This window comes from Camarhynchus parvulus, chromosome 4 (assembly GCF_901933205.1).
Source record: "Camarhynchus parvulus chromosome 4, STF_HiC, whole genome shotgun sequence".
Classification (NCBI taxonomy): domain Eukaryota; kingdom Metazoa; phylum Chordata; class Aves; order Passeriformes; family Thraupidae; genus Camarhynchus; species Camarhynchus parvulus.
The window spans coordinates 56,868,227-56,886,159 of NC_044574.1; the positions used below are offsets into that span (position 1 = coordinate 56,868,227).

At 37.8% G+C, this 17,933-nt stretch overlaps 2 protein-coding genes across 3 annotated transcripts in view; one reads left to right on the plus strand and one right to left on the minus strand.

Moving 5' to 3' along the window:
• HHIP (hedgehog interacting protein) overlaps window positions 1-17,933 on the plus strand; it is a 69,489-nt gene that overhangs the window by 39,583 nt on the left and 11,973 nt on the right. Inside the window, exons 5-11 of the mRNA XM_030948138.1 lie at window positions 9,571-9,722; window positions 10,163-10,336; window positions 11,172-11,315; window positions 12,202-12,323; window positions 14,386-14,509; window positions 14,847-14,977; window positions 15,569-15,650. Coding sequence (XP_030803998.1) covers window positions 9,571-9,722; window positions 10,163-10,336; window positions 11,172-11,315; window positions 12,202-12,323; window positions 14,386-14,509; window positions 14,847-14,977; window positions 15,569-15,650 — 929 coding nt within the window. The remainder of the gene's footprint in view (window positions 1-9,570; window positions 9,723-10,162; window positions 10,337-11,171; window positions 11,316-12,201; window positions 12,324-14,385; window positions 14,510-14,846; window positions 14,978-15,568; window positions 15,651-17,933) is intronic.
• The window catches only part of ANAPC10 (anaphase promoting complex subunit 10), a 141,839-nt gene that overhangs the window by 20,956 nt on the left and 102,950 nt on the right, over window positions 1-17,933 (minus strand). For both annotated transcript variants that reach the window (XR_004060703.1, XM_030948147.1), the window contains exon 6: window positions 17,105-17,191. Coding sequence is in view for 1 of the 2 variants with exons in the window: in XM_030948147.1 (XP_030804007.1) it covers window positions 17,153-17,191 (39 nt within the window). In the remaining variant the exon portion in view is untranslated. The remainder of the gene's footprint in view (window positions 1-17,104; window positions 17,192-17,933) is intronic.

The window sequence follows — 17,933 nt, forward strand, 5'->3', positions numbered from 1 at the left end:
TCTTGGGCCAAACCCAGATGGTATTAGTTTCCTACAAGGGTATTTCCTGTATGTCTGAATTGTCAACACGGCTGTGGATTGCCATCATTCTCCTCTTATATACAGATCCTAGTCATGGAGAGCAAACCGTATATCCTCCACCGCCCGGCTTTTTCCACTTGGCACATTTCATAAAAATATTCACATCTCTCTTCAAAATATTAATATTTTTTCTCACTATTTTAGTTGAGAGGTAAAGACAAGACCTGTATGAGGGATCCACAAAAAATGCTTGATTATTTTAGCTTCTTCTGGTGTTCACAAAATGTCTGTGGAAAAAATCTGGATATCTCTGCATTTATTTACTCCTCATTTTCAGGTACCTGGCAAAATGCATATATTTCTTGAGACTTACTGAAAGATCTAAAATAATTTGATTGCTTAAGACAGTATTTAAAGCCAAGTTTAACTGCAGCAGTGTGGGTAAGTTGCTCACTGGCCTTTCTGCCCTTGGGCCTCTCAGCTCCTGGGGCACTGGGAGGTTGAAGGGATTGGCAAAAAACTGGGAAGAAAAATCCTTGGGCAGTATCAGAGAAGGAAAATGCATTTTTCTTCCCAGCTGCTATTCAGTACCTTTTCACAAATGTGAGGGTTCAATGCTTAAATGTGTTTCTGACCCAGGTACAAACATGATCCACGTGCATGATTTTTGTTGAAAAAAATGCAATCATAGCCTTTTTTGGATTATTTCTGGATGCATTTGTACCAGTACTACAAAAACTGCAGTCCTTATATGTCAAGGAGTTTGATTTTAGATAACAAATACAGTTCCAATGCTCACACTCACATGTGGAAGCTTAAAACTCAGTAGCAGATACTGGACATCTAAATGGGTTTTCTGTTTGCATTTGTGCCAATAAGACAAGACATTTCGGAATGGCTGAATGGCCAAAAAACATAGGCAAAAACAATTTCAATACTGGAGTAAGAAGACATATCAGAGTGGCCTAGCCTTCAGCCATAGTGCTGCTGTATGTCTGCTGGTAAAATCTTGAAGAACATTTATAGAGCTTCTAAATGCAAAGTCTGACTTTGCCTATTATGTTTAGCTCAACAATTACTGAGTAAACCAGCAACACATGCAACCAGCATTTGCTTTGAAGATATGACATGTTATTATCAAAAATATGCTGAATGCCAGATAGAGGCTGAAATATGCCTCTCCATGCATCCAGATTTCAGAGTCCAGAAGTTCTTTGGATATTAGAGAGCAGAATAGCATTTGCTTTATCTCTAGGATTTGCACACGCATTTTTTGGCAACTGAAAAATAGTGACACGTTCCCATCTTTCAGGCCTGCAGGCAAAGCCTCACGTTCTATGTGGGGTCTTTGCCCTCAGGAGAGAACCTCAGACAAGATCATAGGTGCAATATAAGCACAAATTGCAGTAAACCTTTTTTTATCCTTCCTGTCTCTCTCCTGTGTTCTTTATGCTACTTGAACTTCTATCCCTCAGATTGTCTCCCACTTCCCTACTAAAATCCATTCAGAGAATGCTATTTTCCCATTTCTTACAATAGGAAGAAAAGGAGATTTAAAATATCTTGCAGAAATCACTTTTAAGCCTTTCCTTAGTACCTTCAGAGCCTTAGTGACTAAAGCCAGAAATTTGCTTAAGAAATAACCTTCAATGGAGAAGATTACCTTTATATTTACAGCAAAGATGAGCAACATTTTGATAAGCCATGGAACTCACTCTTCTCTCAAAACAATGACAGAGCTCATAAAGGCCACAGTTTAATCCAGGTTATGTTGATTATCATGGTAATACTTGGCAAAGGAATAGAAACGGTGGGGACTGAATGAAGTTCCTCTAGCCCTTTAATTACCTCTGGCAAAAGGGATCCTGTTGAAGGGATGGTTTTTAAAATTCTTTTAACCATTTATTTTGCAAGATGCAGACTGCTAGCAACTTACTGAGCAATTTTAATATCCATTAGCATGCAGACAAGAGTAAGGACATGGGGACCAATCTAAGTGGAAATCTAAAGCTTTTTTCCTTCAAGCTGGCTGTGGTTTTCCGTGTTCTCTCCCAGCCCCACAATACTTAAGTACATAGCTCATGTGAATGTACCGTTCCTTTTGCAAGCAGAAAAAGCAAATACCTGCTCTAACAGATGACAGCTCAGCACTGGGAGCCAAAGGAGAAAGGCAGAATTGTTTGTAAGAGTAATGTCATCATGGCATATTCCCATTTGCATCCCTCTTTTTTGAAACGAGTTATTTTTAATGCCTACAATTAGACAGATCAACATTTCTGGTTTTAATTTAATGCAGAGAGTATGATAATTACTGTTACTCTGTTCTGAATTATATCCCTAAATTTCCATATAAAGTGGTCACGGTAAAACAGCATGAATTTGTTTTCGATTATCAGAGTATAGAATTTGTTGTAGGTTCATTCATTTTATATAAGCACTGTCAAATTTGCTCTGTGTCACTATACATCCTTTTTTTTCCCCCCTCTCTCAGCAGAAAAGTCTTATAGCTCATTTAAAGTGCTGTAGACTTTTTTGTGGACATTTATTAAAATTAGCAGCTGAAGAAGATCTTTGCATGTTAGTAGGATTTTTATTTTTCCATAGCATATTTTTATCCATAGGAAGGACAAAAATGACAGCAGTGATTGGCTGAAATGTCATGCCATAAAAAAGGCAACTTATGTATTGAATTGTAATTCTTAGAGTATTTTGACAACTCTCTGCCATTAATCTGCATTTTAAACAAAATGAAAAATTGTATTGAACATCCTACTGAAAAATAAAGATAAGTTTTATATACATAGTGAGGGAAGGAGAGCACGAGAAAACCAGAACAGATGGCTGAAAGGATCATAGTCAAATTAGAGCATTGGTAGAAGAGCAAGTCACTATGATGATTAATTTGTATTGTTTGTGTGTTTACAGAAAAATAAAGTCAGATAGCATCAAAATAGGGTGTAAGTTTTAAAAAGTCATTCTTGATTGGAAACGGCAAAGCCCCAGTTCTGGTGACTGGGAAAAAGGATTATTGGTGTCTTGTCATCATGTCATGTATTTGTGAATGTTAATGGAACATAGTCTGTTCTCCGTGGGGCATCATCTGAGCCAATTTCATTGGACTGCCCACTGAAAGAGAGTTGTAAAATTTGCCTTTATCACAGAAGTGGTGTGGAAAGGTGGGTAAAGCTTCAGAGCAACAGAAAGGAGGAGGAAAAAATACAAAGGTCATCAGGTCTATTCTCCCCTATTAATGAAGGATTTTCATGGTCAGTAAATTTCTGAGCACTTACTGCATTCTCATTCACTGGAAGGAAGCTTTCTCTGCTTTCCTGGAAGGCCAATTCTGCAGCACAATAGACCTCAAACCAATGCAGCAGAAAACCTGTCAGGGAAAGACAGTCTGCTGTGGAAGAATGCTGAAGAGGAAAAGTGTAGGAGAGCAGATATGCCAAATAAATAAATAAAAGAGCAGAAAGTGGAGGCATGCCAGGGAACCGAGAAGGAGCATACTTATTTTTTACCTTCCCATAGTGGCCTCCGCTGGTGAACCACTCACTGAGTTGCTGGTGGAATGTAAAGCTTCCTTGAAAATAAATCCAGCTGGGGACAGAGGTGGAATCACCACCTGTGTTCCCAGAGGACAAATGCTGCTTACAGCTCAAGAGGCCTCTGTGGTGCAGGAAAGTGTGTAATTCACACCTTCCTGAGCCAGCTTTACTGAATGCAATAATCATCTGGTCTTTATTTGAATCTCCCTCTTCCGGGACTGATTTCCACTGTCTTCTGTTATTCCAATTCTCCTAAAGCAGTGCAGTACATAAAGTTTCTCAGTCCAGATGCAGACCTCACATGGGCTCATGGCCACCTCCTTGCAAGCACACTCGCAGCCCTGTGTCGCTCTGCCCAAAACCTCTCAATTATTGGCTGGCTCTGGGCAGTCTCAAAGCTTTCAGCTGCTCCCAACCAATAACTGGGAGAGTTGGGAAAGCAGGATTCCTGTTGTACCAGAAGAGTGTGAAGGAGGCAAGCTGTGGGTTTGTGTTGGGTTGGCATCCGCATTTATAAGTTTCATGTACTTTCTTTAGGAGGACGGGAAGAAAGAATTGTATTATCAGGGGACGAGGATTGTCATTTGGATTAAACTAAAGACTTGCCCAGCAGAACAGCAAAATCTGGAGTTGAGGAATTAAAAAAATAAGTACAGAGGACTAGCACTAGAAGTGAAAGGTCCTGCATTTAGTGACTGGTATCTTCAAAGGACTGTGAAGGTAAGGAAAAGAAAAAAATTATCCCACCCATGTCAAAATTTTGTCTTTGCTGCAACAGAAGTAAGAAGAAAAAAAGAATTAGGCTTTAAGTTCTAGTGCTGTCAAACATCAGAACAGAAAAGTTTGTGATGGATGCACTTTGGCCATTTTCAGCTAAAACCTGCCCTGCACCTAACTGAATAAAAAGCATCTCTAACTTCAGTAGGTTTTGTGCTTAAATTCCAAACCAGAGTACAGTCCTTTAAGTATTTCTCATGTATAAATTTAATTGTAACACGTTCCTGTACCTAAAGTTATTTTAAAGTCAAGTATTTAAATAGTGCATTTGTTGAAATCAGTAAAAAATAATGAAAATGTTTTTTAAAAAATCCTTAGATAACTGCAAAGCCCTTTATAAACAAGGAAAAAAAGCAAAGCTCTGCAACACAAGAGGAAAAAGGAAATGCTTTGGAGATAGGGTCTAGTATGTAGCCCTTACTGAGCCATGACATCAGTGTAATTATTTTCCCCTAAGGTAAATGTCTTATGTTACAAATCCTTCCCTTGCCAGAGGCCTCAGGCCCCACAGATAGCAAAGCACTGGAGTCCTCAACACCCAAGAGGTCTCACAGAGCTCTGCTCCTGCAGCCCAGACAACTTCTGCTCCTTTCATTGCGTGTTTGCTGGATTTCCACCAGGCAGGGGCAATTCCCTCTTGTGAAGCTCAGAGTAGGTGGTGCAGCTTGAAGGGCAGAGAGTACCCCTAGCAGCAGACCTTGGCAGGCTTCTGCTTCTGCTGGAGTCACATTTCTGTCCGGTGCTGGGGCCAAATTTCCAAAACATGGCAATTAAGCAAACACTTCCCACTGAGAAGAATACCTGACACTGATCTTCAGCCCTCCTGCATCTGGTTCTGAAGAGTTCAGATGGTGCTGCCTGATAAGAGGTTTTACCCTTCACCCATGGTTTTTTACAAATAAAACTCCTTAAGATCAAACACTTGGTAAGGCATATTGGTTATGCTATTTATTACGTAGGAAATAAACTAAATTAAAGGTGATTATATTACTTCAAGAACTTACCCAGCATTTCTGCTATAAGAATAGATGAAAAAAAAGAGATAAAAATATTAGAGTTAAAATATTGGGTGTTGAATTTGCACATTTTAAGCACAACCCCTTTTTACAAAGGTTGTTACTCCATTCTAACGTAAGAGTGAGTTTGTCCAGACAAAAATTCAAGTATATATATCATTGTATACCATATATTTATATATACCCATCACATTAGTACTGTTAAGTATAAATACCATTATTTTATAAGTATTATATAAAGAGTGCATTTCAAAATCAATTTTAAAGGAAAACTTGGAATATGCTACCTACATTGTTTACTATTAAGCCACACAGAGTAATGGAAATAAATGGTCACGTCTGGTTTTGCTTACTAGCGTTAATTACTACTAAGGATACGTAATTAAGGGTCATACTAACAATATAATCTATTTTAAATTAAATAATTTAAAATACCAGTTAAAGCATTCCTGTGTATTTCTCTGTATTTACTATATGTAATAACACATATATTGACATAATTAAATGGCAGCATGTCTTAAAAATAAGTGCAGCATATGTTTCTGAATTACAGAAAAAGTATAATATCTTAATAATATAATAAAACTTCTGTCTGTAATACCAGAGGTATACCAGAGTACATTTGAAAGCACGCAAATTGGAAGCAGAGCCCAGCTAAGGAGTGGTTACATGAAAATAGCACTATTCTATAAAAATCCAGTATTCACATGCCTCACATCCAGTATTCACAGGCAAGTTACTTTTCTTTGTGTTACGTCAAAATACAAAGTGGATAATTTTTTGCACTTGTTTAACATTTTTACAAGTGTAAATATATTATAGCAGAAATTACAACACAAAAAGAAGTATCAAAAATATCTTTCAGTTGGGAACACATACTGGTCCAATATACTTTCAGAACTGATATAACGTAGCTAAACAGCCCTTTTAAAATGAAAATTATAAGACCACTTTGTTTTAATGTTTACTTGGCTTCGTACTGACTTTATGGAATTCTGATTAAATTATTTTCAAGGCTGTGGTCTTAAACTAGACCAAACTGGGGTCTAAAGGTCCGAGGTCCCTGGCCCAAGGAAATCAGTTTTGGAAGAAAGTGTAGTATTGGTGCAGAAGGTGTCACAGCCACAAACAGGAGAGGGGAGCCTTCAAGCTACAGAGCAGCACAGGCAGACATCGAAAAGTGGGAGCTGCCAGATTTAGTTACGACACAAATTTCACATTGGCCCCAGTCCACAGTATGTTTAAGTAATTAATACTCATTTCAGCCAACCATCATTCTTTGTCTTCAACAGACATCCCAATGGAATACAAAGATTTGTCTCATTCTTCTTGCCCTTCCTTATACAACTGACAAACATTAATGATTATTCCATCAAATAGTGCAGTGCAGAATCTCATACAAGCTGATTTGTCATCTACAGTTTGTTGATGCTGGTTCCATCTAAAGGGAAACTTTCAAAGAAAAGGATGTCAATAACCTTTTAAGTTGCCAAGAAAAAGATAACAGCTATTTGACACATGGTATACACAGGAAAGACTGTAAAGCCTGGGTGCTGGTTTTGCGTCAAAAGTCCATTGATAAAAAATAAAAGAGAGGCATATTCTGTAGAGAAAGTCCGAGATTTTGTACATAATTATTCAGTTTGATAGTACTAAAATTACTACTCCAAAGGGATTTTGCTGGATATCTCTCCATTTACCACGCACCATATGAGACAACACTACAGAAAACTATATACTTTCTGGCACATAGAGGGTATTTTAAAAGCTATGGAAGTTGTGGCAGGGATTTGGTTGGGAAGAACAGGTTTGCCAGTTAGTGATAAAGCTGAAAATACACATGAAGAATTGGTTTCCAAAACCAGGAAAACTAAATATGGAAAAACTTATCTGGATTTCTAGTTGAACATGAGCCAACTAATGTCTTGATGCTGCACTGATTTCAGTATCTTGGAGGGATAGTCACAAAGTTTTTATTAACTGCATGAGTAAATAGACTTTTTGGAACAAAATGTGTCCATCTGACTTTGAAAAACAGCAGTGTGACTTTTCAAGAAGCAACAGAAACAATCCATAAAGTGATACACTGCTCTCTAACAATCATGCAAGGCAGCAATAAGTAAAAGTCAAGGCCTGATCCTATGAGTGCAACTTGCCATAGTTACTACCTTGCAGGTCCAGTGTTTCGTTCATTTTTCAAATTCTTGCTTCATGCGTACTTCATTAAAAGCTCTTAATTTAATTTTCACCTGTTTACGCTTTCAACAACTTCGCTTTCACACTGAGACGGCTGCCATGGCATCAAGCACTAAATAAAATCTTCAGCTCCGTAACAAAAAGATCTTTTCTTACTAATACTTTCAATAACTCACCTTGCATGGCAGACCTAGTGTGACTCACTGACATTCCTGGGCCCTTAAATGAGTTGAACTCATCTCTCAGGAGAAGAAATAGGACTGTCTTTGTCTGGGCACAATAGATAGAATCATTCCTCAGGAATCTTTGAAATATGCCTTCCTGTTCCCAAAGCAACTGATTTGCCTCCCTTTGCTTCAGACTTTATCAGAGCAACTTGGTCAAAGCTCTTAGAAACTCAAACAGTAATATCTACAATCAGTTCAGACTCAGCTGCAGAATTATTTTTGGCTCATAAAGGAGAAAGAGCTGGATTGGCAGTCCCTTCATCCATGATGACTGCAACTGATTTGGCAGCTCTAACTAGACTTTCAAAACTAACCTCTCTGATAACCCCCTGAAACTAAATTTTTCTAGCAAACAAACTAGCAAATTTTGTCTGCCTCTAAATTAGCAGGATCCAGATTTCATTGTACAAATCTGTTTGTATGGAAATCTCTTGATCTATTTACATCTCCATTTCTGACTCAGGTTTCTCTTTGGTGGTTGTGATTAAAAAGGAAGTACAGTAATCATGTTGAATTAAAATAAATTAAAGCTATGCACTTTCCCAATTAGGCCCTTTGTGGGATGACTTTCAACAGGAAGACAGGCCCATCCATCACTCTGAAGTGCAAATACATTTTAAAGCTTCATCCTCTGTTATAATTTCAAATTTCATAATTACTTATCTTGGGTGTGGTTGGAGTTGCAAAACATTGTCTCCTTGTGGGTGCAGAGCTGGAGCACTTGAATCTACAACAGAGTCACTGGTTCTAGTTTTGAAGGGCTGGCAAGCCCTGAGTCAAACCCCAAAACATCTATCACCTTGTGAATAATCACATATATTAATTGAATTTGAATTGTTAACTGTGTGCTGTGTTTATTTCCATGCCTCAGCTTCGCTCCCTGTATTGCCTCAAGAGCAACAAATGAATCTGAGTTTTATTCTTCATTTATACAGTTTTAGGCATAGTTTTAGTACATACATTTTTAGAAGCTTTTTAGTAGCCAAAAAGAATATAGCCTTCTATTTAAGTTGACAGGGTATTTGCATTGTCACAGTACATTACATGGATTGGATGCTTAACATATAACTGTACTAATCTTCATGGCAAACATAATAACAAAAGCAAGTTGTTCTGAGATTTTTCTATTTCTATTAAAAAAAAAAAACCAAAAACCCTTTCCAGTGAGGGACCACATGTAAAACTATGGTTTCTCTGCACACAGACCAAGGCTGCTTATTACCTACAGTACACCAGCTATGATGAACAGACCACCATAGTTGTGACAACTGATGTTGCTGCCTCCAGGGTAAAAGAAAGGTTTACATATTACACAAGCAATTTAACTGTTTTCTAAACATATTGCCAAGACAGTGGGAGTTGGCAGCCAGCACTGTGTTTTAGGTTTTGGATACTTGGATTAGAAGTGACTGCTGATTATAGTCCTTTTTATTCGCCTTCTACGAATTACAAGCAACCTAGTAACCCAGCAAAGAATCCTTCACAGCACTTAAACTTGTCTTCATGGCTTCCCAAAGATTACATACACAAATCACTCCACAAAAGTGGTGTAACAGACTTGTGCATAGATAACTACATAAGGCAATTGTCTTGTTCTAACTCTTAAAGACTTCCCCAAAGTGAAATGTTTTATAATCCTTTTTGTGCAGTAGTCAGGAAAGAAATAAAAGAGTTTGGGCAAAGATTATCCACAAGAAAGAAACTTTTTTTTTTTGGGTTCCAGCTGAAACACAATAAAGAACATAATTAACTTCACAATTCTTTGTGTTTTTCATTTGACTGCAGGGAGGAGATGAAAGAGGACTGTTAAGCCTTGCATTCCACCCCAATTACAAGAAAAATGGAAAGCTGTATGTGTCTTATACCACCAACCAAGAACGGTGGGCTATTGGACCTCATGACCACATCCTTAGGGTCGTAGAATACACAGTATCCAGGTATCAGTAGAAGTCTAAAATTAACAAACTCTGTATTTCTCAGCAACCTCTGCACTTTAGTATTTCTGATTTCTAAAATGAATATGAGGTTTACAATGTATAAACTTGGGCACCTGCAGAAAAACTATTGTGGATTTTATTTCAAATAGTAATTTTGGAATGACAGTAGGTGCATAATTTTTTTCTTTTTTAAGACTTTTTTCCAGTTATTCTGTCATTTTTTAATTATAATTACTTCCTACTTATTGTGTATAGGCAGCAAAGTAATTGTTTGTGAATGCTAGAAAATGGAAATTTCTCGGAAATAACTGTTAGGCATTTTTCCACCAAGTTACAACATCCACATCTCAAAGTATAATTTGAATGAGTCAAGTGTATTTTCAGAAAGAAGAACAAAGATAGTGAACTGTGAACACTGTGTTCATATCTTTAACTTGCAGGAAAAATCCACACCAAGTTGACATGAGGACAGCAAGAGTGTTTTTAGAAGTAGCAGAACTCCATCGAAAACATCTGGGAGGACAGCTGCTGTTTGGCCCAGATGGCTTCCTATACATTTTTCTTGGAGATGGCATGATCACTCTAGATGACATGGAGGAGATGGATGGTTTAAGGTATAAAAACTACCAGTGGATAGACTTCTGTTATTGCGCTCAAAGGCTTCTTTGGCTCAGGAGAATTGCAGGTGCTTCTGTGGTTTTTAAAATATTTCTTAAGTACAAGGGTATACTCAAAACCCAGACCAGAGGGCAATTGTAGTACCTGGTTTTAAATTAATGGAATGGAATTAATTTAAACATTACATCGTTTCATGTTTATGGTAAGAGTGTGCTCCTCTACTTCTCCTTTCCTCCATCCCAATCACAAATGTAAGTTAAAACACATTTTGGTTTCTCCTATTTCTTGTAACAAGAAAGTTCTGAATCCTTATAAAAAAGTATCAACACCTGCACTGAAACAATACAATTTTTTCTCACTTGCTTTCTATATAATTCATCTTTGGATTGTACTGTGACTAGAAATCGTTGAATTCAAGAGTAGGATCCAAAGTGTGAGCAAAAAGCACTTTTTAATTACAAAGAGTTTGTATCCAAAATTACTCTAGATGACACATAGTATAAAAGACTTAGTAGCCTTATATTTGAGGCCCTAAACAATTTTGATGTTTAGAAAGTTATTCTTATGATCAAGTTGCTTCCCAACAACATGGTCAGAGGCATTTTAGTCTGCACATAACAAGGCAAGATATTTGCCAAAGTGAATATCTGAAAGGCTCTGCTACTCTTCTTTGGACTTGCATCCACCATGATGGACTTGCATCCATCACTACGTGATTAATCAGTAAAGTGGGTTGTTTATTTTGCTGGCTCAATCTAGTGTTATATGGATTAAATTTACCAGTGAAACACCTTTAAAAACCCAATTGTTTTACCCTCCAACTTCTCTCAGTGATTTTACAGGTTCTGTATTGCGCCTTGATGTCAATACTGACCTGTGCAATGTCCCTTACTCCATCCCACGGAGCAACCCACACTTCAACAGCACCAACCAACCTCCTGAGATTTTTGCACATGGACTCCACAATCCAGGCCGGTAAGTAAGTTTCCAATAAACTGAAATTGCTCTGGAGCAGACACTGTTTTCAACCAGGCTTGCTTTTATACAGACAGGCAGCAATATTTCAGTAATAAAAGCACTCGTGAACTTTTTGAATCTTCCACTCCTCCACCTCCACACATATGTCACAGTTAGAAACAAATGTACATTGGCAAAGGGGAAAGAGAAGAGCATGCACAACTACTACAAGTCAAGACCAAAATGACAGAAACAAAGCACAGAATTTTTAGCTTTAATTAGTAATAAAATTACTACCTTTGTGAAAGAAAGAGCTTAAAGCAGAAAGCTGGTATAGTACAGCTGAAATGGAAATCTTGACTGGGAACAAAAAGGCACGTGGAAAACAAATGAGAACATCTGGTGATATCTAAACAATAGCAAGGAGGAGAACAATGCCTTAACTAAACAACACATAATTCAGCAAATTAGGTGGGTGGTAGTACTGAAGTGACATTTAAAGTCTTGGTTTGAAAAAAAAATCAGAAAGTCAAGTTTTTCAGATAAGGACTTGATTCTTGGACTTTCTAACAGTCCAAAATTCCTACACCATATAAATTCATTTAGCTTAAAGCACTATTCTTTTCAGGTGCTATATTGCAGGCTACATTATATCACTAGGGAAAAATAGTTTTATTTCACATTACATAGAAATATGAGGAATGGGGAAGCTGTATTATCTCCTGTGTATAAACCCAATGAATTTCTTAGGTATTTTGGCTCAGCATGAAAAAGCTCCCTCAAATGAAACAACAGCCACCACAAAGAAACAATAATGCTTTAAAATGTAATGCTTCATATTGATAGTTACATGTTATGAACTCACCTTTCTCATGGATTTTCTCTTTTTTTTGTTGTTTTAAAGGTGTGCTGTGGACCGGCACCCAACAGATATAAACACCAATTTAACTATACTGTGTTCGGATTCAAATGGAAAGAACAGATCTTCAGCAAGGATCTTACAAATAATAAAGGGCAAAGACTATGGTAAGTTCTATCCAGGGTAAAGCTGCTGGCAACAGTCAGGTTGCATTTCCATGGAATAATAAACAGAAAGCGGAAGAGAATATGTAAAGGCCTGTATAGCCATGATAGGAAACTTACAGCATAGATAGGATAGACAACTTATCTGAGATAGAAGTAAAATTTCTGTCTTTTCAAAAGAAATCTTCGATGTAGAAGCGGATAAAAGATGCAGGCCAAAACCAAATTGAAATGACTCAACTTTGTTCTTGTTGGTGTAGAATATCATGTAAATAAGATTTAACAAATTTGACAGTTGCTAGTCTGTCAAAGATCTCACTGTTGCTGCATATTTTGGCTCATAAAGAGAATATTTTGGAATATCAGGAAATGATGAAAACGCATTCTTAGTTTTCTTAGTATTCTTAGTCTTTCACAAATAACCTTTTGAGACAGAGAATGGAAACCTCATGTAATGTGCCTCTTATAATGGAAAAAGTGAGATAGACAACAGCAGACCACAACCAAACAGGGAAATGACTGAGCTCTGTTTAAATGTTACTAAAAATAAAAAACTTAGAAAAAGGCACTATGCTGCTACTTCATAATAAATTACTAGTTTAGATTAGATTACAAAAAGATAAATATACTCAATTAGGGACTTTAAAATATTAAAGTGCTTCATGCTCTCTCTGAATCAATATGATTGCCAGTCACAATTTCAGTTTGATGTTTAACTCTGATGCTCACCTAGGTCCCTTGCAAGTTCAGACAAGCCAGTGACACTTCCTCTGAGCTATCACCTGCCTTGACTGCCCATTTAGCAGCTTGTGAATTCCTGATGGTAACATGTGATAAATGCCAACGGTGTCTAAAGGCATTGAGAACTGGCCTGTCTCCTGGAATGTAGCATTTCCCTTTCTAATCACATCCCTAGGTTCTCCCACCTGTACTCCCCTTAAAAGCAAAGCAGCTGTGCTGGCTGGCACAACAGTACACAATAGCACAATGCAATTGTACTACTTCAGTTATTGCATGGATTTTCTGTGTCCATTTTATAAAAGCCAAACCAAAGAATAATATTTGGTTAACCACTGCTCCAATGGAATTTTGACTGCATCCTTATTGCAGAGTAAACTAAGCAATATTGTGTCTGTCCCGAGCGGCTTGCCAATATTAATACTAGGCTGTGGGTCAATGGCTTCAATAAAAAGAGTTCATCATCGTTTTCTCCCCCATAAAATTTCAGCTCTAACTCATGTAGAACAATCTGGGAAATGCATTTATCAAAGGCTTGCAGATAGCCCTCTGACTAAAAAAAATTCCTATTAAAAATAGTCAACTGGCTGTGGCTTTTTAAAAAATTATGCAGGTAGCATGTCAAATGGAGCCTACTTGTACTCTTAGTGGTATTTGGTTGCATGAATAGGAATATATACACTGAAACTTCCTTGAAGAATTGTTTGATAGGAATAAACTCTGTGGTTTTGTGAAATAAAAAAGCAGAAAAAAGTATAGGAATTGCAACTACTACAGCAGCATAAAATAAATTACCATAAGAAGATACAGCCAGTAATAGTAGTGTTTTATGGGATATAACACACATAGCATTTAAAACTGTGACTTGGGAAGTTTCTCAAACCATTGAAAGGATTTCAAAACTAATTCTACTGAAAATCACTGGAATTTCTGCACTAGACTCTACAGTGAATGGGGGTTATTTTGTTCCTGAAGTTCAGGAGACCCAGTCTGCATACTGGATTGACATGCAGAAATTAACAGCAGTAATCACACTGGTTTCAATAGAAGTTCAGCCTAATCTTTATGTAGCTTTATTCTCCAGATTGTGCACATGGAAGAAAGCAATTATAGCCTCATCTTTGAAATCTCTAATGGATTGTTTCACAAACAGACTTTGTTGTAATATTCTGATTGTTTTTTTAACATCTCACTTCTGGCAACACATCTTGAATTCTGAGGAATCTTTAAATGGAATTAATCTCTTTTCTTGAAGCAGTAACATTTTCCTAAATGAGTATCAATATGAAAATGCATATGATCTAATGCTATGGTAGTTCCTTTTCAGAAAGTGAGCCCTCCCTTCTAGAATTCAAACCCTTCAGCAGTGGCTCCCTGGTTGGTGGATTTGTGTATCGGGGCTGCCAGTCGGAGAGGCTCTATGGAAGTTACGTGTTTGGAGACCGCAATGGGTACGTGTGGTACAGAAATGTGGATTTAGGCAAGGGGATTTAGGCACTCAGCTGCCTGTGTCAGTCTTGTATATTGTGTCACTTAGCCAGTTTAGCAGTGGGGTAATGCAGATTAGATTCTAGATCTGGGAATAAAATAGGACAGCATTCTAATGAATGGTGACATACAGAACGTACCTAGTTCTTGGGAAAAGGCACAGGAAGTTGTAAGACAAGGAACTGCACAGATGTATCTATGGAGCTACTTGCAGCAAGTGTTTACTTATTTATCTGGACAATGAAAACCATCTGTTCAAAATGTAATATAACTTTTTTTTCTATGTGTTTGTGAATGCAGAAATTTTTTAACACTGCAACAGAGTCCTGTAACCAAACAGTGGCAAGAGAAACCCCTCTGTCTTGGCAACACTGGCTCATGTAGAGGTTTCTTTTCAGGCCCTGTCTTGGGATTTGGAGAAGATGAATTAGGTAAATACTAAAAGAATTTTTCTTAAATTATAAAGCTTATCAGTAACTTCTGCAGCAGCATTCATAATTATAGTAAATGTTTAAAAAGAAGGCTCTCTGTCCTTTGCTAAAGCTACTCTCACTGCTCTCAGCTACACCTCAGCAGCCTTGTAGGAAGAACTGAGAAGAGAATGTGTTGCTGGAAGGGGCAAAAATCCTTATTGTGTCTCACATGCTGTGAACCTGGCACTCACTATGACACAATGTATAAAATACTTGCTTTTATTTCCAGCATTACGGAATTAAAGGGCAAAGATATTGCATGAGCACACTGACCCCTCTTCTCCCTTCCTCACCAATTTAATTTTTTTAATCAATTCTCTACTTTATGAAAAAAAAACCCTAATGACAGAATATTTTTCACACTTCAGCATCAATTTGGGGAACGTGCTTATATAAATTTTCAAATAGCAAATGATTCTTTTGTATATTTCAGTGTTTCTTCTGAAGTTTTTTAAAATCTCATTTGGCAAATACAGCCAGATCACAAAAGTCATGTATTTAACATCTTAGGAAAGGAGAAGTAATTTATTGCACTGTTTTCCCTAACAGGTGAGATTTACATATTATCAAGCAGTAAAAGTATGACACAGCCTCACAGTGGAAAACTCTACAAGATTGTTGACCCAAAAAGGTGAGTATTGCACTTCTCTTTGGGATCAGCCTTTCCCTCAATAGGTTAAAAACCCAGAAGATAACTGCAGTTCTGTTCGTGTGGCTGAATTATGCAATACTGTTGTTCAATAAAAAGGAAAATTCCCAATTAAGGGGACTCCCTAAAAGCAAATGGTGCAGAAGCAGCAAGCAGAAGAGATTCATTGTCTCATAGGAAGTGAATGTCAGAGCAGCAGAGGGGTAACCAGCACTAAATTCTGGGAATTTTTACACTTTGACATTGTGCTGAAAGCTGCCTACTTTCCCACCTAGATGTATATTCTTAGCATGTTTTCATAGAGAAGTTGACCTACTTAATTTGGAACCATATGGACAGGTAGAAGATGCTCCTGGTAGTTCTGAAGCCAGTACTGATTTGTAACTACCACAGAAAGTTATGCAGCACCAGTAGAAGGCAGATGCTGGAATTCTCTCCAGCACTGCTGCTTCCTCACCTGCCACTGAGGTGGGATAGGGCACAACAGCAGCTGCCTCCAAAGATCAGCACTGTGTGACAAAACCTGTTCTGTGTACTAGACAGCAAGTACAGAAAATAAGCTGTGAGTTCTTGTTGTCTTACATATCAAGAGTTCTATCATCATTACAGTGCAAGGATTCCATACCACCAGAGTTTTGTGCCTCCTCAATGTTCCTTGTAGGCAGCTCCTCTAAGCACTGACTCTTCCTGGTCCTTGCAGCAGCCATCTGACTCCAGATCCCACCAATCCACTCTTTTATACCACTTGTTCTTATTGGCTACAGGTGTGGCCTGTTAACATCAGGCCTGCTCCTGATCTTTAGTAATTGGTTCAGCTGCAACTCATTGGGGGATAAGATTACATTCTATGCCACCTTCATTTACCCATACTGTACCCCCTACAAGTTCTAGCCAGGGTCAGTTTGGCCATAAGTAAGCTCTAAGGGACTCATTCGGTCTTTCCCAGATATCTCTTCTCCAGTTGTACAGGAGATACCACCAATGGACAGTAATAGAGAGGACTCAGTTCTCATTAGGTGTGAGTTGTCACTGCTTACTAATATTGAACATACCCCTTCGATTACATATCTCTCTCTTGGCAGGCTTGGAGCACCAAGGAGGGAAATCCTCTGTCCTTGGACTCTGTGCCAGAAATACAGGGAATTCTTTAACTATTCTTAAAGAACTGCTTCCAAAGGGCTTATAAATCCCACTCAAGTGATTTATAAGACATGGAATTAATAGGATTGTCCTAATTATTTAGACTAATTTACCAGTTGTAAAATGAGGATAAATGAAAATTATCAAGCCAAAGCTTCTCAAGGCATGATCTTTGCAGAGCAGCTGGATGTATGAAAATATTAAGGAATCTGGAAGGACTGCAAAAAGCCAGTTCCCAACATGACCCAGGGGCCCCAGCAGCAATAAGAGCTGATGACTAGCAGATAGATACTCACTTTAGCTGGGGGAATACCATGTTCTTCATGATGGATCTTGCTGCTGTATCAGACCAAGTTCTTCCATATAAAAGTTGCACATCCATCCTGCAAAAGTATCAGAAATCAGCACAAAAGGAGACAGCCAACAGAAGTGAAGTTTGTTGTATAATACTTTGACCCCATCATACCCTACAAAAGCAGCTGCCTATTTGTTCAGCATCTACTTCAGCATGTTCTTCCATGGGTATCAGATACAGTCAGACTTCCATTTTTGGCTTTGCTATTAAGGGAGGAATTTATTTTCTTGTCAGACTTAAATTCTAAATATTGTTAGTGGGATAACAAGGGAATACAACAAGAAAATCATGACACTGGTTGCACACTGTACTGTAAGTTAGTTTCAGGGATAGTGGACTTTCAGTGTTTTATAATTATACTATCCCAAAACTACAACAAATAATTTGGAAGCAGATGTTACTGCAGGTTGGTGCAGTCTGTCAGTCAAGGTTATTATGTATGTTTTATTTATGCTTTCTGGTATTGAAAACATTTTTTTTAGAACAAAACTTGCCATTCTTCCTGGGATTGTTTAGTCTGTTGGTGTATGGTTTTAAGTGAATTTTACACCCTAAATCCACTATTAGTATCTAATTACATGGGGCTGCCTTTTTTGACCTCAGCTTTTTGTTCTTGTTACCTCTTCCAGTAGGGTGGTCTTCAGCTGACATACCTGAAAGGCCAGACCTCCCATTGCTGCACTCATGGTTGGCTGTTTTCATGCATGGAAAAGGGTCAAGATTGTGTTTGGTTACTGGTGAAAGTAACCAGAAAACTATAAAATACTTTT